We start from the raw sequence: 24,019 nt of genomic DNA, 5'->3' as shown, positions 1-24,019 counted from the left end.
GGGCAGTGCCACACCAACACGCAAGGGTTTGCCCAGTTCGAGTCAATGACAGTCTACGACAATCAGCTGGACTGAGGCTGACAAGAGGAACTGGATTTGGGCTGCCCAAGACGTCTGGAATGTCAGTCAGAAGTGAATTCAAAGCTTCAAATAGAATACTGGTCCATACCTCAGCTACATAGTGGGTGAGGTATGAAGTGTGTTTGTCTAGTAGCTGAAACAGGAAATCATGTTAAATTCGCATTTTTCCTTATTATCTATATTCTGATCTTTCAGCATTGATGAAATACTCTTTATTATGAGAATATTCAGCTAATAAAACCCTAGCATCCTGTTATTACCCTTATGCATCATTTTTCTTTATTAAATGGGTTAAAGAGAAATAAGAGTCAGATGCAAATAGGACACCTGAAATTACCTATTAACTTGAATATGATTTAGTTTGTCAGCTTACATCTGCATCCCAGTGGGTCTTTTCACACAGACAGGTCCTCTTTCTTCACTATATTTTCAAAACAGCAGAGAGTTTTGAGGTTACTGCTTCTATGAGCTTCTACTGCTTCTACTCCTTTTATGAGAAGAGTTTTAACAAGTTAAAAAACTCCTTGGTAAGGCTCGCTTCTCTATAGCCAAATTTCTCACTGCAATTCCTTTTTCTTTCTTACTAATCGACATTTTAAAACTGATTTCATAAAATGTGGTTATTTACATTTTGCTTTATAAGGAAGCCATTTTATGGATCTCAATCCTCTTTAAACAAAGTAAAAACACTTTAGTGAAGTGAGAGGCTGTTCTCCACAACTATAAAAGAATATTTTCATGATAATCCCATCACCAACAAAACTACTTCTATAAATTTTGTGTTTCCTGAAGGTATCAGTTTAACAGCCTTATAGACAAAGTCTTCTTATAATACACAAATGCTACAGAACTGCAGGCAAGAGTGAAAACTGTTGCCTTCCCAGTTCTGCTGAAACAAATCAAGGAACCCTACTTTTAATGGAGTCACAGAAAATTATCTTTAAGGCCAGTCAGCCTTAAATGTATGAGTCCCAAAAAGAATCTCCTCCTTGCAGGATTAGCAGATTTTTAAAAACCCGAGGCTATACAACCAGGTGATTACAAATAAGCAGCAATAAACTAATGAATTTTGATCGAGCATTTTGCAGACTCCAAATAATAAGAAATCTGACAATGCCTGTAAACCTCACTGCATTTAATTCAATACAGAAAAAGGATATTAAGAGGTAACAAACAATGTAAACATTGCACAAGATTTCCCTCTTGTTTTTTTAACAAAATGCATGGTGTACAGCCACAACCATCACCTCATTCTTCCACTAACTGTGGTTTTATCACAGGCAAAGCAGGAAACACATTTGTGGGTGGTTTTGGGGTTTTTTTGGCTTGGTTTGGGGGCTTTTTTGGCTTTGTTTTGGCTTAGCACCCCACTAAACCAAAACAGAATCACAGAAAAACTGAGGTTTCAAGGGCCCTCTGGAGATCATCTAGTCCAAATCCCGCTGTGACAGTAGAGCTAATTGCAAAGTGAGATCCAGCAGTTCAAGGCCAAAAACATACAAGAGAACCCAGTGCTGCCTTCATTAATTTCTGAATCATCCCTTATGATAGGTAGATTTGGATTTAACATTCTAAAAGATGTTTGCAACATGGTGTTTAGGACATACTTAGCAACATGACCAAATTGATTTCTCTACTCTACAACACTACTTGAAATCTAAGAAAATCCTCAGCACAACATTAGCTATCAGAACCTGTCAGATTGTACATTACAATGGAATCCGAAGATTTACTTGCTCAGATTGTCCCTAACCTCAGGAAATTTAAAATAAAAAGTTGCATACCTTAAAGAAAGTAACATACATTATTATGTCCAATAGATATGAGTTACTGTTGCAAGAAAATAACATATCAGCCATCTTCATACACCAGGAAGAAACAAGCCAACCCAGCTCACTCATCGTACAAGTGATAACATCTGTAATTATACAAATTGGTTCTATCCTGTAGGAAAGTGAAAACTTCTCCAAACAGATACTAAAATTAGTAGCTCAGTTCCTATTTGCCCTCAGCAACTAGGAAGATACTCCAGTGTCCTCAGAGTCCATGGGGTAACTTCTTCACTAAAACGTGAGAGTAGCCTGGGCAGAGCGACTGCAGTTCAGCCGTCAACACCAGAAGACAATCTTCAACGTACACTACAAATCAGCAGCTCTAAAAACGCAGGCGACAGACAACCCATACGAGGAGTGGTAAGCCATTGGTGGACCTAGGGTCTCCGATAAATAAATCTCTGCTTAAATACCTTTCAGTGGGGGTTAAGAAGAGTAACGTCCCCCTACTACAGGCTAAGATGGCTCAACCGATGCATGACTGCAAGCCTGAGCATCGCACTATACAACAAACAAAGTGTGCCTGCTAAAACAAACTTCCTGGTCCCTGCTCTAAGGAGCTTACAGACTAAAAGGAATAAAGGGTAAATTACATAATGCAAAACTACATCAAAATTGCCAGCGCATGGCAAAGCTATTTGAACGAGCAAACACTACTGGAACTGTTCGCTGGATAGTGTCTGACCTAGTTTACCGTCAAGTCCTGAATTTTATTTTCCCTAAAACATTTGAAAATTAAAAGCTTTCAAAGGAACTGCATTTAAAAAAACCCTGCAAATATCACATCTACTGGTTTGGCTGCTGTATGTAAAGAATAACTGCAGTGTGCTCCTCATACAGGTTGCAAGGCGTTTGGGCAAGATCACTGAAAGAAGAGAAGACTGCATAATTATTTATGAAACACCTGCAAGTATTACAGCAATTCAGTGTAACTGAATAGTTTGTATTTCTATGGCAGGATTAGGCCACAGTGATATGAAAAAGCTAAATGGACAGTATTGCTCATTTTACTGAGTTACATCAGGTTAATTTTTTTAAAAAATATTCTTTTTAAATTGCAGTCTGTTTTCAAAAAAGAGGGGTCTTTTTGTACAAGCAGTATCTGTACAGTGTCTCAGCGGAGTGAGTGACCATCAGGAAGTTACAAAATGACTACAAAAATGTATCAGAAAGAAGATGGCAATGTTACCGTAATACAGGATTGGTACATGACATTAATTTATTTGTAGTTTACAAAAGACAGAGCCATTAGTAGGCAAACTCTCCCCTCCCGATTGCTGCTCCTATCTATCCACCTCCAAAATTAACTTGCAACGAAGACAAACATAAAAGCAGTCTATGTTTCACCTGAAACTCTGTCTATTCAAATTTGTGCTGCTGCGCTAATTTAATGGTTTATTCACAAGCTTACTCAGAGTGAGAAAAGCACACAGATATATTAAAGCTCTAGAATGACTATTAGGCAATCTGGAATGGCTCTTTTCAAGTTAATACTGGTTTTGGTATGCTCTTGCACATCATAAATCAAAGGTTGTCCTCCCCCCTCCCCACCTTTACTATATTTACTTTCCATTCAGGGCTTCAAATACAGAGGTGTAGCTCTCGAATTCACCAAACTGAAAAAGCACAACGAGAATTTCTCCAGATACTCAAAAATACCCTCTCCCCCTCTTCTCACTGAGAAAGAAGACTTGCCTCTCTTCCCCTGTAAAAAAGATGCTAAGGTTCTACCAGCCATTCCACACCTCAAAAATAATCCTCTGGCTTCCAAACCTCCGTCAAGGACAGACGCTGTGTTAGCAGCACCAAACACCGCTCGGTATTTTAACAGAATGCTTTACAATGCGAACTACTAGCAAATGCACTTGCCCTACACAGATCATTATCCGTTCCAATTACGAAGGTAATTACTTGTCTAGAACCAGAATTATCACATTTAAAGGAAGATTGTCCTACCTCCCACCAGTTTTAAAGATTAGATCTGCATTAGGTGCTCCCTTCGGATGCTGGTAACGAGGCCGCCGTTCACGATTAGTATTTGCTGGAGCTGGACGCTGTGCCAGAGACTGCAACATTTCTGTAATTTTGTACAGAAGAAAGTTAAATACATTTTCTATGCATCATTTAAAAGGGGAATTTACACAAGCACTTTTCATTGCCAAGTCGTAAAAAAAGACATCTTATTTACATTTTGCTATATAGGGTTAACACTCCTCATGTTATTCCACATCAGCTAATTTTTAAAAATCACTAACGTTGCATAGACAGCTTTGACAAACCCAGACTACTCCATAATATGAACCTGCATTTCCAGATGTTCTTACAGGAGGAACTGCCAGCAATGGTTTTCATCACAGGTGCTTAAGAAAGGGGCTGTGACCTTTTCTTTCTAAAGGTATCAGCCACCACTTTCTTTATCAGTCATCAGGGACAAAGCTTCACAGCAGCAGGAGAAGCCACAACATTATTCTCCCCTGAAATAGTAACAACCGGACAATGCTGCTGCCAATTAAAGACTCAGCAAGAAACCTGTCCTAAAATTAGGCACTGAGAAGTCAGGTATTTAAGTCTAAGCTAGCCATAATGGGATCCTTTTAGAGAGAAGACAGCACCCAAAGAGGGTGACTCAGCTGACCTACATTACACCAGCTGTCTCATGGATGGAGCTGCTCACTTTATGCTCAGCAGGAAGAAACAGGTGGATGGAGCGGGAAGAAATAGGTGGATGGAGAAAGAATCCTACACCACCCAGTTTAGCCCTGCACATCCAACTTCTGGGCAGTTTAAACTAGGTGGAAGTATCAGTGTTTCGGCATTTGGTAAAACTTCATTTCTGAAATTTCATTTCATTTTTGTTATGATAAAAAGATGGTTCTTTACCAGACTAAGGTAATGGTTATTAAGTACCCAGTATAATTACAAATACATCATAGGGACCTCCACATGACCTCTGCCCATATATTAACGCATTTAATGGAAAGTATTTCTGACAGTCCACCTGTGCAAGAATCTACATTACTCAGCAGACAGATGGAATAAATGAAGGGGAAAAGTGGAATAAGCTGTTAAAGAGATTATGTTTGAAAGTCTGCTCTGTCTGGTTCTCTAATCTCCGGTAATCTCATTGGAGACACATACCCATCACCTGCTAGAAACAAACACTACTGTCAATGACTTGCACAGGGCAAAACTGGAGACACTAATGAGATTCCCTGGCCATTTACAAAATGTACATGAAGCTTTTGGTAAGTTATCTGCCCAATCTTTGAGAAACTGTGAAACTACGAATGATTTAATATACAATATTGGTGTCACCAGTTAATAGCCCATGTATACACAATCTGTATACTCCCCTATCAAAACCTGGAAAAGGCAAAGAAAGCCATTCAGCACACTGACACTCCATTTTTGTAAACATCATGAAATAACATCCTTCAAAACAATTCCGTGTGCCAGCAGAGATGTCTGTTGGCAATGACGAGACCCAGGAAGAAGGTAAGAAGCGATTATGGGACATTGCCAACCAGGTGCTAGAAGCAAGCAATGAACGAGCAAGTGTGTGCATGCCTATCTGCTGTTTTCCACACTGCAGGTGAAAGAAAATACCAGGTTTTGTGAGGAGTCAGTAACGGAGAAGTTGAGTAACTGAGAAGATAGCAGACAGAAGAAGTAGCAAAGGAGCACAATGTATTAGCTAGACATGTCACCCATCTTTGGTTTTAGTGAAGAAAAAAAAAAAACCTACACAGAAAAATACTAGTCTAGAGCAGTCACCCAGTTAGAGAGTCACCCGGTTCCTAATATTTCTTTAAATTAAAGATGTTTGTAATACTAATAAACGTTGCTGAAGTATTAAATAATTATCTGATACTACTTTGAAGTACATGGGTGAGTTTTCATCTGTTAGCTACCCTATGCAGATGAAAAAACCCAAATGTATAAGCAAATGTTAGGACAACCCTGAGGTGTTCTCCCAGAAATTGAGACTTTTTCCTCCCTTGGTAACTTCAAAGCTTGAAACAGAAATTTAAACTCAACTCTTTCTTTGAGTGGGTACATACCAACTTGTCACAGGCAAGCTGACTCTTCAAAAGTAACAATCAACTGCACAAAATCTAAATAAAAAATAGTTCCAAAGAGGAATGTAATTTGGCCTGTTTAATTTAATCTGATTAAAAGGTCCTTTTTAGTTTGGGTTTACCATGTATATTACCCAGGTTCACAAAAAAGAATCAACAGCTGTTTTGATGTCAATTATAGAAAAACCTATTTCTTCTGTGCTGATTTCCCTCCTATATTAATGCTTTATATACAGCACCTACAAAATCTATGAGGAAGTAAAAAAAGCCCTGTCTATTACTGGTTATCAATTGGTGTCAGTTGTCTGATTCATTCCTCTTGGACAAAATCAATGTGATCTTTTTTTGGATAAAAAGCACAATCACTCGCAATAAAATCCTAGTTTAAACCGACTCATTTTGAAGATACCCACAAAGTCATATGACAAGGCATACAAGCCCAAATGGCCTGACCAGTAAAAATATTTAAAATATCATTCATAACAAAAAACCCACAAAAAGTCTGGGAAAAGCACTCAAATATCTAATTCTAGAGTCTATTGTTGCTCTTCCTTTTTCACAATTGGACTTTATAAGAGGGGACTGTCTTAGAAAAGACATTTTTAAGATGATTACGATGTTTTACACTAAGAATATATTGTGTTACTGTTGCAAAGCTCTGCAGACACTCACTTTGGAAAAATCACAGAATCACAGAATGGTCGCGGTTGGAAGGGACCTCTGTGGGTCATCTAGTCCAACCCTCCTGCCGAAGCAGGGTCACCCAGAGCAGGCTGCACAGGACCTTGTCCAGGCCGGTCTTGAATATCTCCAGAGAAGGAGACTCCACAACCTCCCTGGGCAGCCTGTGCCAGGGCTCTGTCACCATCAGAGTGAAGAAGTTCCTCCTCATGTTCAGACGGAACTTCCTGTGCTTCAGTTTGTGCCCATTGCCCCTTGTCCTGTCACTGGGCACCACTGAAAAGAGCTTGGCCCCATCTTCCTGACACCCACCCTTGAGATATTTGTAAGTATATACTAGGTCCCCCCGCAGCCTTCTCTTCTTCAGGCTGAACAAGCCCAGCTCCCTCAGCCTCTCCTCGTAGGAGAGATGCTCCAGTCCCCTCACTCCTTTTTACGATTACAAGTTTAGTTCTTCTACTGTCAAAGATCTGAAAGTAGTGTTAGATTCCATAGTGTTTTTACAGTTAGAGCTGCTTTAATTTTAAATTTCCTGCTTCTTGATGAACAATGACCTTTCACTAAATATCATAAATGAGATTTCCTGCTAATTAACCACTTATACTGTGATTACCACCAGACTGCAAAATCTTTACAAAATGACAGAGCAAGACCTTTGGAGATATTAAATGGAAATACTAACATAAGAACTGAATACCATCAGTTCTATTGGTCTGGCTTTGTTTACTGTCTGAGTAAGCCAAGGAAAGATGGTCTGAGAAAACCCCCAAAACAAACCACCCATCAATCAAACATATCAAGTGCACCAGTTCAGGGGCTATATTATCTGTTTTATTAACTGTTTGCTTTGATCTGCCCAGGTTCCAAAATGCCTGACTTATATGATCTGTTTTTTAATGATATGCAATTTGTATGAAACCTTCATTCTGTTAACATATTCCTACGTCCCAGATTTGTAGCACTCCTAGAACCTTTCGCAATATGAAGCTGAGGTGACAGTTTTTATTTCTCAGGTGAAGGTTACCTCTTCGTGTTTGCAAGTCTTAGCAAGACCGATGAAGATTCTAGATAGCTTTGCCTAGTAATATCTAAAAAAGCAAAGAATTCCTTTTGTATCCAAGAGGATACTGCAATTGTCTTGCAGTAATGGAGACAACGCCACCAACATCAGATTAATTTTGTGTTATCTTATTTTCAAGGAAACAATCTGTGTTGTTCTTCTTTCCCAAAATAAATGGAAGTGTTGAGATTTATTGAGGCCCACTTGAATAACCCCTTTCATGGAAGAGCTATACAAACTTCTTCAAGCATAGAGACCAGGGAGCAAATAAGAAATGACTGAATTAATATTCAGAACTTGAACTGCTAATTACCACAAACAGTATTTTCTGTAGAGCCACAAAAGTTAAATACTTCATGATTTTCTTACCCTGGTAGTCCTCTTGTTCTTGCCGTTCGTTGATATCCAAAGTGAGCTTTTTCATCCTCATTCTCTCCTCCTGTTCAGCTTGCTGTTGGTTCCAATGGTTTGCAGCAAGTTGGGAAGACATTGGTACGTTTAGGATCTTAAACTGCAAATGAAAATAAGTTTAAGTGCTCATCAGAGAAAAAAACAAACCATGACAAAACAATTCAAAATACAGAAGCATTATGGTTATTTCATAGAATCACAGAACAGTTTGGGTTGAAAGGGACCTCATAGCATCTAGTCCCAAGCCCCCTGCCATGGGCAGGGACATCTTCCACCAGACCACGTTGCTCAAAGCCCCGTCCAACCTGGCCTTGAACACTGCCAGGGAGGGGGCAGACCACAGCTTCTCTGGGCAACCTGGGCCAGGGCCTCACCACCCTCATAGTGAAGAATTCCTTCCTTATATCTAATCTAAATCTCCCCTCTTTCAGTTTGAAGCCATTACCCCTTGTCCTGTCACTCCATGCCCTCGTAAGAAGTCCCTCTCCAGCTTCCTTGCAGGCCTTTCAGGCACTGGAAGGCTGCTCTAAGGTCTCCCCAGAGCCTTCTCTTCTCCAGGCTGAACAGCCCCAGCACTCTCAGCCTTTCCTCACAGCAGATGTGCTCCAGCCCTCGGATCATTTTTGTGTCCTCCTCTGCACCTGCTCCAACAGGTCCACGTCTGTCCTGTCTGAGAGCTCCAGAGCTGGATGCAGGACTCCGGGTGGGGTCTGATCAGGGCAGAACAGAGGGGCAGAATCCCCTCCCTCGACCAATGCGAATTCTACTTCACATAAGGAAGCACGAGAAAATACAAAGCTATTCATACCTCCTAAAGACATACAGAACATACAAAAAAGACTGATATACTGCTAAGGCAAAAGACTATTCCACCCAATATTTACAGGAACAAAACTGATTAACTTGCACCAGGAACACATACCTATATGCTTTACTACTTTTCATACAAGCTGATACCCTCACAGTAAACTACACTGGTTTTGAGATCAAAGTGCCATAGCTGGCTCAGAAAGCTGTATCCCCCTCTAAAGGTCTCTACCTTCCGAAGAGATGAAGCCCCTGAGCAGAACTTCTACTGCTATCCCTTGTGATAACAGGGGAGAAATCACAGAATCACAGAATGGCAGGGGTTGGAAGGGACCTCTGTGGGTCATCTAGTCCAACCCCCCTGCTGAAGCAGGGTCACCTACAGCAGGCTGCACAGGACCTTGTCCAGGCGGGGCTTGAATATCTCCAGAGAAGGAGGCTCCACAACCTCCCTGGGCAGCCTGGTCCAGTGCTCTGTCACCCTCAGAGGGAAGAAGTTCTTCCTCATGTTCAGATGGAACTTCCTGTGCCTCAGTTTGTGCCCATTGCCCCTTGTCCTGTCACTGGGCACCACTGAAAAGAGTCTGGCCCCATCCTCCTGACACCCACCCTTGAGATATTTATAAGCATTTATTAGGTCCCCTCGCAGCCTTCTCTTCTTCAGGCTGAACAAGCCCAGCTCCCTCAGCCTCTCCTCGTAGGGGAGATGTTCCAGTCCCCTCACCATCCTTGTAGCCCTCCGCTGGACTCTCTCCAGTAGCTCTTCATCTTTCTTGAACTGGGGAGCCCAGAACTGGACACAGTACTCCAGATGGGGCCTCACTAGGGCAGTGTAGAGGGGAAGGAGAACCTCCCTCGTCCTGCTGGCCACACTCTTCTTGATGCACCCCAGGATCCCATTGGCTTTCTTGGCAGCCAGGGCACACTGCTGGCTCATGGTTAACCTGTCGTCCACCAGGACACCCAGGTCCCTCTCCGCACAGCTGCACTCCAGCAGGTCCACCCCAAGCCTGTACTGGTGCATGAGGTTGTTCCTCCCCAGGTGCAGGACCCTGCATTTGCCTTTGTTGAACCTCATCAGGTTCCTCTCTGCCCAGCTTTCCAGCCTATCCAGGTCTCGCTGAATGGCAGCACAGCCTTCCGGTGTGTCTACCACACCTCCCAGTTTAGTGTCATCAGCAAACTTGCTGAGGGTACAATCTAACTCTTCATCCAGGTCGTTGATGAAGAAGTTAAACAAGACTGGGCCCAGTACTGACCCCTGGGGGACACCACTTGTCACCAGCCTCCAACTAGACTCAGCGCCGCTGATGACAACCCTCTGAGTTCTGCCATTCAGCCAGTTCTCTATCCACTTCACCGACCACTCATCCAGCCCACACTTCCTCAGCTTCCCCAGGAGGATATCATGGGAGACTGTGTCGAAAGCCTTGCTGAAGTCAAGGTAGACAACATCCACGGCTCTCCCTTCGTCTACCCAGCCAGTCATGTCATCGTAGAAAGCTATTAGATTGGTCAGGCATGATTTCCCCTTGGTGAATCCATGCTGACTACTCCTGATAACCTTCTTTTCTTCCACTTGCTTCATGATGGCCTCCAGGATAAGCTGCTCCATCACCTTTCCCGGGATGGAGGTGAGGCTGACCGGCCTGTAGTTCCCTGGGTCCTCCTTCTTGCCCTTTCTGAAGACTGGAGTGACATTGGCCTTTCTCCAGTCCTCGGGCACCTCTCCTGTCCTCCAGGACCTCTCAGAGATGATGGAGAGTGGCTCAGCAATGACATCCGCCAGCTCCCTCAGCACTCATGGGTGCATTCCATCGGGGCCCATGGATTTGTGGACGTCCAGATCTCTTAAGCGATCCTTCACACAGTCCTCCTCGACCAAGGGAAAGTCGTCCTCTTTGTAGGCTTCTTCTCTTACCTCCGGGGCCTGGGATTCCTGAGGGCCAGTTCTAGCACTGAAGACTGAAGCAAAGAAGGCATTCAGTAGCTCTGCCTTCTCCGCATCCTCCGTCACCAGGACACCCGCCTCATTCAGCGGCGGCCCCACATTGTCCCTAGCCTTTCTTTTGCTGCTGATGTAGCAGCAAAATGATGTTCCAGGCATTTCAGATATCCCTCCCGCATTCCTTGGCCCGTGCTTTTGCTTTCACGAATATTCTAGCTCTGCAGTGCTTCTTACCAGTCTGGAGACAATTGCGGTGTCAAATTTAATCTTTTCCTCCTCCTCCTGCACCCAAACATCCACACCACATGTTTAATACGTTATCTGATTTGCCATAAGCTACATTAAAGGTAAGCTTGGTACTACTCCTACAGTGCCCTCTCTCTGGAAAATACAGCTGAGATTTTCATAGAGATGCTTTCTTTTTCCCCAGACTCAGAAAATCCAAGTTTTTATTTCCACAGAAATTTTTTTTTTTACAATTGCTCCAAAACAGAGAAGTGATTCTTCATCTTATCCGCCACTGAAACAACAGTTTTCAGAAACTCCTTAATGCTAAAGTTTTTGAACATATTTAGAAAAATTTCACTTCCTCCTTCTACTGCATGTCCATTAGAAATAAGTATTTCTGTGCTGTAAGAAGGGTAATGCATCTAAGGTTAATCACTCTCAATATTCCACAAACTACTCTGAATCCTGCTGCTTGTTCTTGTCATACGAGATCTATTTCCACAGAAACAGAGCAAATTTCTTAAGTGTTGTTCTCTGCTAAACTGTCAAAAAGCTGCAGAAAGATACATTATCAAAACCTGTTGAGGTGGTCTGTAGTAAAAGCTAAATTCTCACTGTGTATGGTTAGTATTTAATGCAATAATTACTAAGAAATCTCAATGTATCTATTAGATACTAGTGCCCCACTAGCAGCAGATGAATGATTAGTGTAAGAAGACACCAAGCACTCAGACACAGCATTTGAAAATAAATTGTGTTTGAAACAGTTAAGACAGACTCTTGCAAAAACTTGAAAAAAAAACTGGGTATGGTGAATCCCTATCAACTAGAAGATTTATTTAGATGAGACAAATCAGGCAAAAGATTTGGGGGGGGGAGTTAATAGCATATTATACTGAACATAAATACAAGCTTGTTGTTAAGGTATGCAGGGAAGAATAAAAATGAAACTTCTTGAAATTACAACAGAAAAGTAAGCTTTAGTGACTTACTGCTGAGCAAACTACGCACGTTTCCAGATATTGTCAAATGAGCTTTACACTGACAAATAACTAACCCATTAGCAGCATTTCATGATCAAAATCATTCCTTAGCTTCACCATTAAGCCCCTCATCTATCTGATTATGTGCTTTATATTTCACCTGTTCTACAGATTTATCAACTTAATGGGATTGGTAAGTGTTTTCAGACAGGATGGTTAAAATAGAAAAAAGAAAACAAAGACAGAAGGATGCAAATGAAAGGGATTCAAAAACCAACAGACTGGTAATTCAGAAAATTCACTGAGTCACTATCTCAAGGCAATCAGACAGTCACCATCTGAAATCAAGTCACTGATGATAATTACTTAAGGATATGATGATTACTGAGCAAATGAAACATTTCTGATTTGCAAATAGTGAAGAGGTATCAAAAACATCTCACAAAAATCTGTGACACGGGGACAGGACACAAGACTTCACTTAGAACACGGTAAACTGAAGAAAGATCAAAAATGATCAATTCAGAATACTAGATTCCGGATTTTATAAAAACGTCACTGAGATAAAGAACTTCACATTGAAGGACAGATTTGACCATTCCATAGACATTACTGTCCTTTTATGGAACCTTGCTAAAAATCTTGCAAATGAAAGAAAATCTTTTGTCATAGGTATTACAAATTTCTTGACACTAGGTGACTTTTTACTGTCTAAATCTCACCTTACTTCAAACTACCTGCCATAAAACTTCTTGAACAGTTTCAAAAACATCAAATAGTATTAGATAGATCTCAGCTCTGATCCCTTATGATGGCAATATTTCTTTATTTCCCCTTTCTTTCTCATGGCTTGCGGATAAATCATGATGCCAGAGCCTAACTTCCAGTAACCATGTTCAGTTCTAGTTCTACTGCTTCTGGTTTTGTCAGTTTTGTAACACAGCTTCTTTGGTACAGCTGACAGGCGAAAAAACCCAGCCATCTATTGCAAGACACTGGTTTACACAGCATCCTTGCTACTGCCCGTTTTTGTAGACCACAGTGTGGCACAAAAGGATAAAATGCGGTATCCTTGCTACTACCAGCCTGCAATGACTACAAATTCAGGTTGTATGCTGCTGGTAAATAGCAGTCACTTGTTCTTGTGTTGCTTCAAAAAACTAGTTGTCAGTGCTCCACTAAAATCTGGCTAAACACTGGCACGTGAAGTGAGTATTTAATGACTGGACCTCAAGTACCAAGTGTTAACCTCCAGAAGGAAGCACAGCACTTTCCATTTTCATCAGTAAGTACTTTCTTACAGTCTCGTTTCAGCAGCACCGATGACAAAGAACACAGAGACCAAACCAACTGCTAACATAGCAAGCGATTAGGTTGATGTCGTAGCGAGGTGGTGATGCTTGTCATTCCAGCAACTGTGCAGACGAGAAGTTACGTACAGCCTTCCAGGCTGTCTGCACACTCCTTTTGACTGTTTTTAAAAAGCTGAAAGTTCACAGCGATAAGAGTAAAGTATGCATCCATCATTTCAGAACTCTGTGCACATTCTGCTCAAGCAGATTTAAAATAAAAGTACTATAACAAGGAATAATTATTTTCTTTTCAACTCCACCTCTTCTTTCCTGCTTATGTTTCTATTAAACTGACTACTAAGACATATTTTTTTCTGAACACAGAACTATAGACAAAGCCGCCTTTCATTGACTCAAGAACTGAAGTACTCTATAAAGCAACTGTTTTCTACATTTCTAGAAACACTGAGAGGAGTTTTGGCAGGAAGAGCCTACTCCCAAAACCAAATATTGGGGGAGGAGCAGGGAAAACTTCTGAACAAGTTCTGCTTTCTTTTTAAGCCCCATGTCGGCAACATTTTCCCCTCACACAGAACATGAAGATCCTAAAATCCTCGGTAACTACAGACACTCCCAGTATATTATCCTGAAAAAGCTAAACACCTTTTTTTTTTTTGTTTATTAAATAGAGTTCTCTTAAATTCCTTCTCAGCCCAACGACAACAGTTAAAATTCCCCACTCAAAACTTCCGTAGAATTTTGTAAACAGCATTCAAGTTCCAGGAAAAGAATAACCAAATGAATGTAGTAAGCAAATGAATTAATCTCCACTGCTAAATGCAAGGATGTGCCACTCAAATAGGTATCGCCACTGACACTTAACTCAGCACAGCACACACTCCCTAGTTCAAGCATTTTACGAGAAGAGACCTTCTCACTTTCTGCAAGAATTCTTGAAGTGTCTTTCATATGCAGGAAGAGAAAGACTCCTTCAGGCTTATATACCTCAACTGTTACACCACTGTCCAATTCAGATAACAAAAGCCAAAACAAAGTAATGACATGGATCTAAACGCTTGAAAGGTAGAGACGCACGGAATGAAACAATGCCTTGGTTCTGCTTTCCATATACACTCAGTCACTTGTGTTCATCATCAATTTATACAACCAAAATGAAAAGACTTCATTAAAAGACCTAACCCACGACAAGAAATGCATGTGGAATGTGTTAGGTATTGATTTGTATACTGTGCATTTGCTGACCTAGGAAAATTCAAACATATACTGCAGAAAAGAGCCAAAACAAATATATAGCTTGGCTGTATGTAGCAAGGGGTTTATTTGTTTTATCAACATGATTTTTCCATTTATGTTTCTCTGAGAGATACATTCAGTGCATTCTGGAATAGTTCCCTAAAAATGTCTTCAGAGATAATGAGGTTTTTTTCCCCCGAGTTGAAAAAATTCAGCCAAGTGGCAGTTACTTAGGAAATGGAATTTAACAAATGCCATGTATCTTGATTTGAAGCTGAAAGTCTTTTCAGAAAAATCTGTAGAATCTTGAAGATTCTGGAATATTCCTTTTTTCCCCCCCCTACTCCTTTCAACGTTCAGTGGTGGTTCACCCACCACATCCACTCATCTTCCACAACTATATTTAAAATACATGTAAGACATACCACTGTCCTACTGGTGTAACTGCCAAACATAATTAGTAACGGCATAACTTAACCACAGCATTTTTCTACAGAATTTCTATTAACAACCAACAATTCCAAGAAACTACATACGGTATTTTCTATTTCTCAAAATTAAGTTGTCTGTATCACACTCTGAGAAAAGGATGAAGAGATAAAAAATTCTGTAATTTCAAAAGTCACAGAGTGCGACTTTCAAGAAAGTGAAAGGATTTTATTTATTTAAACAATACCTATACCTTACATAAACTCTTACCTGCTGTTTGTTGCCTTTTCGTGTTAACATGACAAATGGCATTGTGTCTCCAGACTCTGACTCTCCTTCCCCGCCTCCAAGTGGGGGACCCTTCTTGAGCTGACTTTTGAGATGCAGAGGAATAGCCACATCCAGCTGATGTACTTTAACAGATTCACCACTCCGTTGCTATTTAAAAAGCGAAAGAAGAAAAATCCATAAATATTAGATGCTAAAAAAGTCAGTCAGTCTGGCAGCATTCATATTTTCATGACTGAGAAAAGGTTTAACCTTCTAAGAAAACTAAGTAATACATAAACAAACGTATTAGGCTTGATAATATTTTTCCTTTGATTTCCTTGCTTGTGAAGAAGAAAGTTATAGGGACAGAATACTTCAAATTTTAAAGGAATTTTGGATAACAACTTTTTAAGGAAAGAAATCTAGAGACTTGATTAGACATACTCAAGAATGGGCATTCTACATTCAAGATTTCTTTGTAGCACCTTATTAATGTATTCCTCATAGAGGGCTTGCTACACTCCATACTTCAATACTTACCAGATGTGACCAAAGAAAAGAAAGATTTAAAGGTTATGTAAACTGAAATGCAGTTACATTTTAAACATATTAAAACCTAGGCTTGAATAGTCTAGGATAAAGTCAGAAGCATTGCATAGTATGTGTGCAGTTATTACTCCTCCAGTAAAATACAGATCAGCATGTCATATATTCACTGCGCAAACAATCCAATTAACTGCTATTTTACTAAAAGCTACTTATCCAAATATGTCAATTGCAGAGACTAGGCCACAACTATGGAAAAAATCCATGTCCTTTAGTATGGTAAGCTAAGCATTAATCACTTATTTACTCAAAAAAACCCTAATCAAATACAGTTAGCTGTACAGCAAATTACATTAATTTAAGAAAATAAATATTTATACCTGAAGATTTTCCAGCATCATTTTATCCAATGCCTGAATGAAGTCCTCATCTTCCGCACAAGGGACATGTTTAAGTCCTCCTCCTTTAATCATTACTTCCTATTGCAATGGGAAAAAAGCTTCTGTTACATTAGTTTTAGAAATACGAATATTCAGTCCAGAAGTAAGTGGGAAAATATCCTTATGCTTCCATATCATGCATAACCAAAAGCTTTAGAAAAATTGTTACAGAAAAAAGTTTTCAGGCTGGATTATTCTTGAAGAAATATTTTCTGACATTTATTGCATTAATCATTACAAAGGCCGGCAACTCGTAATATTCTGACGTACTAGCACATGTGTACAGATGCATATCTACACATTCTAGATATGGCAACAATACAAAGAAAAGTCTCTATCCCTACCACACCTACTTTAACTAATTTTTCCACTAAGACCATAAAGTTAGATGGTCTTTTCAAGACAAATCCCTTCAATATTTGGAAAGCCCAACATGACAACAAAAATGTTTAGTGAGTGCCCCAACTCATTGTTCTAATGATCATCACTTTCCTTACTATGTAACTGCAATTCAGGATCAACTGGATGGGTTCTTTTGCTACAAACGTTGTAATCTGGCAATCCCAATTCGTATTTTAGGAATTTTGCACTTCTTGGTCTGTCTCCTCCTCAGTTTTGAGATCTAGTGGACTGTAGCTAGTTTACCTTGTTGTATTGTATCAGTTTGCTGCCATTGCTGGCATTGCAAAACCGTAATTTATGCAATCTTTTCCAGTCTAGCTACCTGTGAAAGTGCACAGCCCTGCAAAAACATGTTGTAGTAAAGTTGACAGCATAAATATTTTCAGAAGGTAATAATGAAAGTTTGGAAGTATAAAAATAAGCTCTAAAATGTATTTGAGAGAATAGCACGGAGTGTTCTTGCTGTGTTTTCCCAGATATGTTATGAGCAGCATTAGCAAAAAACATTCAGTGAAGAAAAACAAGATGCAAAAGTCAATTCACTTATCTAAAGCTACAATACATACTGTATTCTCCTCATCGGTTTCATTTTCCTTATTAGAATCTGTAAGATAATCCGTGTTTTCTTCCTCCTCTTCTTCACCTTCTTCTTCCTCATTGTCAGAGCCCTCCTGAAATAGTCAACGAATCACTTCTGACTATTATAAAACAAAAACGACCACTTGCATCTGATTCTTCATACACATTTTCTGCACCTTTCCTACCCTCTCCCCACCTGAACCTGTTTAGTTCAGTTCAGTCTTAGTAAACTTGTTTGTTATGTTTTGTATTTCATGCTTCAGTCTGAACTCACTCCTCTTTATTTAACATTTTCACAAATGTACAGCAGAAAACTGGGAGTAGTGGCTGGCATGCCAGATGGTTGTGCTGCCACTCAGTGGGAACTCAACAAGCTGGAGGACCAAGAACTCCTGAAGTTCAACGAAAGGCTTGGGGAGGGGTAGTTCTTCTCAATTGTATAATACCTGAAGGGAGGGAGCAAAGAAGAGGGAGTCGGACTCTTCTCAGTGGTGCCCAGTAACAGACAAAGGCAATGGACACGGGCTGAAGAATTTCATTTAAATGTAAGAAAAAAAAAAAAGCCTTCTTTACTGGGATAGTGTTTAAACACTGAAACAGATTGTGGAGCCTTCATCCTTGGAGATGCTCAAACCCTGATTGAACATTGCCTCAGGCAACCTGTAAGCTGTAGACGACCCTGCTATGAGCAAGGGAGGTTGGACAATAAGATCTCCAGATATCCCTTCCCTACTCTGCAACTGTTTACGATTCTAATGATATTATTAATGTATGGGAAAAGGCACAAACCCAGCCAAACTTCAGGAACTTCAATGCTGAGAAGCACAGACTGAAAGAAAGCTTACTAGTAAACCAACCAACCCAAGCATAAGGAGAAAGAAATGTTTCCTATTTCCATGATGAATTGATTTGCTCATAACACTACCATTACTGTGTCAGCTTTGCTGTGTCATAGTGACAAGTTAGTATTTCTATGTACATGTCTCTTACTGGCCCCACCATTGTTGATTCAAAATATTATTGGCACAGTAAACAACGAAGGTTGTTATGCTCTATAAATCTTTTATTTATTCATATTACACAGGCATACTCTGAACCCCTATTATTTTTCCTGCACGACTGCTTTGACATCTAGTCAATACACTTGCTTCTACAACAAATAAAGAAAATTATCTGAAAGTGTTTTCATGCCAAAAAACTGAGGGCATCTTTTTGTTGAGAAGCAGCACACACCCTGAATAAAGTTATCAGGTTCAAGTTTCTGCCATAATTATCTGGAATAAGCCCCAGACACTCGGTATGCAGTCTTCCATATATACAAAACTGGGATGGAAATACCCTCAGAGTACTGACTGGGTTGTGAATACCCACATTTCACCTGCTAACCCTGTGACATAGAAGGTCTTCAGAAAGTAATGAGTAATCAAAATATTGATTACTCATTACTTTTATGTGAGGCAAAGTAAATGATTAGTTCACCTCTTCTTCTGGCTCATTTACTTCACTTTCATTTCCAGATTGTTCCTCTGTCTCTGCTCCACCTTCCTCTTCCTCTTCATCCTCTTCCAGATTCTCTCCTTCTGTAATGGAATCTTTGGAATCTTTGTCATTCACAATTCCTGAAATTTGGAAAAAGAGGAAGAATCAGAACAAGGAACCAGAACAGAATTGGAACATTAGAACACATATAACCATTCAAGTTACATGTGGAAGATCACATCAAAAGTCCATTGTTACAGAACACTAAAACTTCTAATTGGTCATAATATTCAACTTCTGAATGAAACATTTTCTTTTATGCGTAAGGTAACTATATCAGGTAATAATTTCCCTACCAGAAAAGGAGGACATTATGGAGAATGTTTAAAGTCTCCCACAGAGCAGCAATCAAGAAGCTGCACTGTGCAGACTGCTTCACAATATCCTCAAACTAAACATGCAACCTTACTGAAACATGCACTGAAATAAGAGCACTAAATTACAGACGCTCTACAAAACCAGCAGAACCCAGAAGACATCAAGCCCCTGCAGCCTTAGTTCCAGTCACTCACACTACTGTCAATTAACAGTTTTGAAACAACCATTTCCTCAGCCTGTAATAAACCTTTCTGACTCTTTTCTAATGCTCCAAGGCTGCACTTGAATCTATGAGGATGGAGGTGTCTACATAGAGTTTTTGGAAATTAGAGTCTCTTCCAAAAGGATTACCTAGTGTGCCCAGCCTACTTGCAGACAGGACTGACAGTTCTTTCATTGTAGTTTAGTTCATCTTGCATTTTCCTTGCTGACCTGCTTGCCACCTCTATCCCTCAAGACACTTCAGTTTACTCTGTAAGGTATCAAGCTTAGCTCCCTAAACCTCTGCTTTCTTTCAGTAAGGTATCCTTCAATGCAATACCCTTATCTATACCATTCCCACAGTGGTGAAAACTAAGTTTTATCTTCTTTCAGTGCCTTTTTAGTCTTAGATGTAGATTTCAGAATTGTTCCCAGACAAAATATTTAAGAACTAAGCATGCTTCTGATTCAGGAAAAAATGAAAATCTGTTTTTAGAGATTAGCTATGGCAAAAATTAAGTCATCCAATGCAAAAAAAGAACATACTTTCAGCACATGCTATTGTTCTCACACATTCTTTTTATTTTTTTCAATAATTTACAAAGCCACTTAATCCTCCAGAGGACTGCGGTTTGAGCTACCAGAAAGTGATGCTGATGCCAGCCTTCTGCAACACAGCAGATCTAAGCCAGTAATATGTCCAAGATTTTACTAAGGACTCAATACAGTCACTGTGCAGTCTGTCGTTCATATTTTGACATTATGCCAACCACATTTCAGGTCAGCCGTCAGCGTAAAGTTTTTTGGACAGCACATGAACACCTCAATTCTGCGCTCATGGCACTCTTTGTTTGTTCTCTGCCACATGCAAAGAACAAATGCAGTGGTAGGCAATTCTTAAGCAGAAGTCTAGATTCTGAACAGACAAGTGCTTTGGGGCATATCAGATTTATTTTTTTCTCTCCATCTCCAGATGCCTTCAAGAGATGCAATATGCAGACACACATAGCCAGGTCTCTACAAAAAATTGACTAAGATCAAAGATCAGCTTTAGGAATAAGTGACTTTCTAGAGCCATGGTTAAATTTGACAAAAATCGGAAATAAAATTAATGGTACAGAAGGCTGTACACTAGTTACCAAGGATTTTGGTTCCATGTGAACACACATGTGCACACACGCTTCTTCCTTCATAGTCCAGAGGTTTAAAGTATTCTTTTTTTACCCATAGCTGTAAAAAGTATGCTCTTCAAAATATGTGCTGCTCTGCAATTACGCAAGAGTTTCTTTTGAATCACTCTATACTCTCACCAGTACAAAATCACCGGAGCAGCTCAGGAACCAACAGTCATTCCCCAGCACAAGGTCTGCAGGCAACAAGCCACCCCACTGTTCTGCCTAGAATTACACTTCGGGCTGACAAAGAGCAAAGCACGTCACGGTCTTTAGCACAATACCTTCTCAGTGTTATTGTCCGTGGGCTGAGGAACTGATCAAGAACTGCAGTTTTACTAGAGCTTTTGCTAAAGTATTAAATAACTCATTTTCTTCAGACATGCTTGCACCTATCGTCATAACTTTCAAAGATCAGAAACGCAGAAGACAACCTCCCTGAGACCACCTTCAAACAGTCCTAACAGGAGGACTGGGAACCATCCCACCCTTACTGATGTTTAACAGCGAGCAAGTAATACCAATACGAAGAAAAGCAACACACTTGGTGGGGAGGATGCCATGACACAACCCCCTACTGTAAAGGCTGTACTGTTGATGGGCTTCACTCATGCCACAACACACACAACAATATCTTCTCCAACACTTGCTCACATTCAGTGACTATGTATCTGCCCCTTAACTACACCAAATCCAAATGCTATAGCGGGGGTGATCCAGAGAACAGAAGTTCCTACGATTTGTAGGAAGAAAGTGCTGGGCATCTTTCAAACAAGTATTACATAGCTGGCTGTAAATTTGTAGAATTGACCGAGGCAACAAAGGGAACCTTGCATTTGGTGTCTACCCGAGGCTGTCCAGTCAAGGGGAGCCTACTGACGAAGCCTTCTTCCTCCAGCTCCAGGAGGCTTCGCACTCGCAGGCTCTCGTCCTGCTGGGGGACTTCAACCACTCCAAGATCTGCACGGAAAGCAGCACAGCGAGCTGCGGGCAATCCAGGAGACTCCTGGAGTGCACCAAGGACAACTTCTTGATCCAGGGAATAGACAGCCCCACCCCAGGGGATGCAATACTGGACCTGATGGTCACCAATGCAAGTGAGCTCATCGGTGACGTCAAGACTGGAGCAGCCTGGGCTGCAGTGATCATGCACTGGTGGAGTTCACAGTTCTGAGGGATATGGGAAAGGTGAGGAGTACAGTCAGGACCCTAAATTTTAGGAAAGCCAACTGTCAGCTCTCCAAGGAGTCAGTCAGTAGGACCCCCTGGGAAACAGCCCTCAGGGACAGGGGAGCAGAACAGAGCTGGAAGATCTTTAAAGGCGCTTTCCATAGAGCAGAGGAGCTCTCGGTCCCCAGGTGTAAGAACTCAGGCAAGGAAGGGAAGACATCAGCATGGCTGAGTCGAGACCTGCTGGTCACACTAAAGGGCACGAGGGAACTGCACAGGCAGCAGATGCAGGGACAGGTACCCTGGGAAGAGTACGGCGACGCTGCCCAGTTGTGTAGGGAGAGGTTCAGGAGGGCCAAGGCATGGCTGGAGCTGAACTTGGCAAGGGATGCAAAGAACAACAAGCAGGGCTTCTACAGCTATGTCAGTCAGAAAAGGAAGGTTAAAGAAAGCGCACCTCCCCCCCTCCCCGTGATGAGCAAGAATGGTGACCTCCTATCAACAGACAAGGAGAAGGCTGAGGTACTTGACAACTTTTTTGCTTCAGTCTTCCCTGGCAACCTCTCTCCTTGACCCTCCCCAGCTGATGGACCGCAAGATGGGGAACAGGGGGCAAAGCCCCTCCCACGGTAAGGGAAGATCAGGTTCAGGACCACCCGAGGAACCTGAACATACATAAGTCCATAGGACCTGACGAGATGAATCCCAGAGTCCTGCGGGAATTAGCTGATGTCATTGCCAAGCCACTCCCCATGATATCTGAAAGGTCATGGCAGTCAGGGGAAGTCCCTGGTGACTGGAAGAAGGGAAACATGGTGCCCATTTTTAAAAAGGGTAGGAAGGAGGACCCTGGGAACTACCGACTTGTCAGCCTCACCTCTGTGCCTGGGAAGATCATGGAACGGGTCCTCCTAGAAGCTATGCTAAGGCATGTGGGGGACAGGGAGGTGATTTGAGACAGCCAGCATGGCTGCACCAAGGGCAAGTCCTGCCTGACCAACCTAGTGGCCTTCTACAATGGAGTCACTACATCAGTGGACAAGGGAAGAGCTACGGATGTGATCTATCTGGACTTCTGTAAAGCCTTCAACACAGTCCCTCACAACATCCTTCTCCCTAAATTGGGGAGATACGGATTTGATAGGTGGACTGTTCAGTGGATAAGGAATTGGCTGGAAGGTCACAGCCAGAGGGTAGCAGTCAACAGCTCAATGTCCAAATGGACACCAGTGGTAAGTGGTGTCCCTCAGGGGTCTGTACTGGGACCAGTACTGTTTAGTATTTCCATCAATGACACAGACAGCGAGACTGAGTGCACCCTTAGCAAGTTTGCCAATGACACCAAGCTGAGCAGTGTGGTCAACATGCCTGAGGGATGGGATGCCATCCAGAGGGACCTGGACGAGCTCGAGAAATGCGCCTGTGTGAACCTCATGAGGTTAAACAAAGCCAAATGCAAGGTCCTGCACCTAGGTCAGGGCAACCCCTGCTATCAATACAGGCTACAGGATGAAGGGCTTGAGTGCAGTCCTAAGGAGAAGGACTTAGGGGTACAGGTAGATGAAAAGTTGGACACGACCCAGCAATGTGCGCTTGCAGCCCAGAAGGCCAACCGTATCCTGGGCTGCAGCCCCAGCAGTGTGGCCAGCAGGTAAAGGCAGGGGATTCTGCCCCTCTGCTCCACTCTGGTGAGACACCCCCCCACCCAGGAGTCCCTCAGGACATGACAGACTTGGAGCTGTTGGGGCAGGGACAGAGAAGGCCACAAAAATGGTCAGAGGGCTGGAGCACCTCTGCTATGAAGAAAGGCTGAAAGAGTTGGGGCTGTTCAGCCTAGAGAAGGCTGCGGGGAGACCTTGTTGCAGCCTGGCAGTACTTCAAGGGGGCCTACAGGAAAGATGCAGAAAGTATTTTTAGCAAGGCCTGTTGTGGCAGGACAAGGAGTAATGGTTTTAGGCTAAAGGAGGGCAGATTTAGACTGGATATAAGGAAGAAATTTTTTATGACACGGGTGGTGAAACACTGGCACAGGTCGCCCAGAGAAGTGGTTGATACCCCATCCCTAGAAACATTCCAGGCCAGGTTGGATGGGGCTCTCAGCAACCTGGTCTAGTTGAAGATGTCCCTTCTCACTGCAGGGAGGCTGAGCTAGATGACCTCTAAAGGTCCCTTCCAACCCAAAGCATTCTATGATTCTATGAACTACTTCTGGGTTTCTGAGACCATAAAAGGTAGTAATTTAGATCATATCATAAGGAAATTTTTATCTGCATTTCAGTTACTACATATGTAATTTT

At 41.6% G+C, this 24,019-nt stretch overlaps 1 protein-coding gene across 1 annotated transcript in view; it reads right to left on the bottom strand.

The window, feature by feature from the left end:
* UPF2 (UPF2 regulator of nonsense mediated mRNA decay) overlaps window positions 1-24,019 on the bottom strand; it is a 73,212-nt gene that overhangs the window by 5,292 nt on the left and 43,901 nt on the right. Inside the window, exons 16-21 of the mRNA XM_075427623.1 lie at window positions 18,802-18,941; window positions 17,310-17,414; window positions 16,282-16,380; window positions 15,356-15,523; window positions 8,103-8,244; window positions 3,870-3,990 (exon numbers count right to left, since the gene is read on the bottom strand). Coding sequence (XP_075283738.1) covers window positions 3,870-3,990; window positions 8,103-8,244; window positions 15,356-15,523; window positions 16,282-16,380; window positions 17,310-17,414; window positions 18,802-18,941 — 775 coding nt within the window. The remainder of the gene's footprint in view (window positions 1-3,869; window positions 3,991-8,102; window positions 8,245-15,355; window positions 15,524-16,281; window positions 16,381-17,309; window positions 17,415-18,801; window positions 18,942-24,019) is intronic.

This window comes from Opisthocomus hoazin, chromosome 8, assembly GCF_030867145.1.
Source record: "Opisthocomus hoazin isolate bOpiHoa1 chromosome 8, bOpiHoa1.hap1, whole genome shotgun sequence".
Classification (NCBI taxonomy): Eukaryota; Metazoa; Chordata; class Aves; order Opisthocomiformes; family Opisthocomidae; genus Opisthocomus; species Opisthocomus hoazin.
The sequence above is the reverse complement of the archived record's forward strand: the minus strand, read 5'-3'. Positions and strand labels throughout refer to the sequence as shown.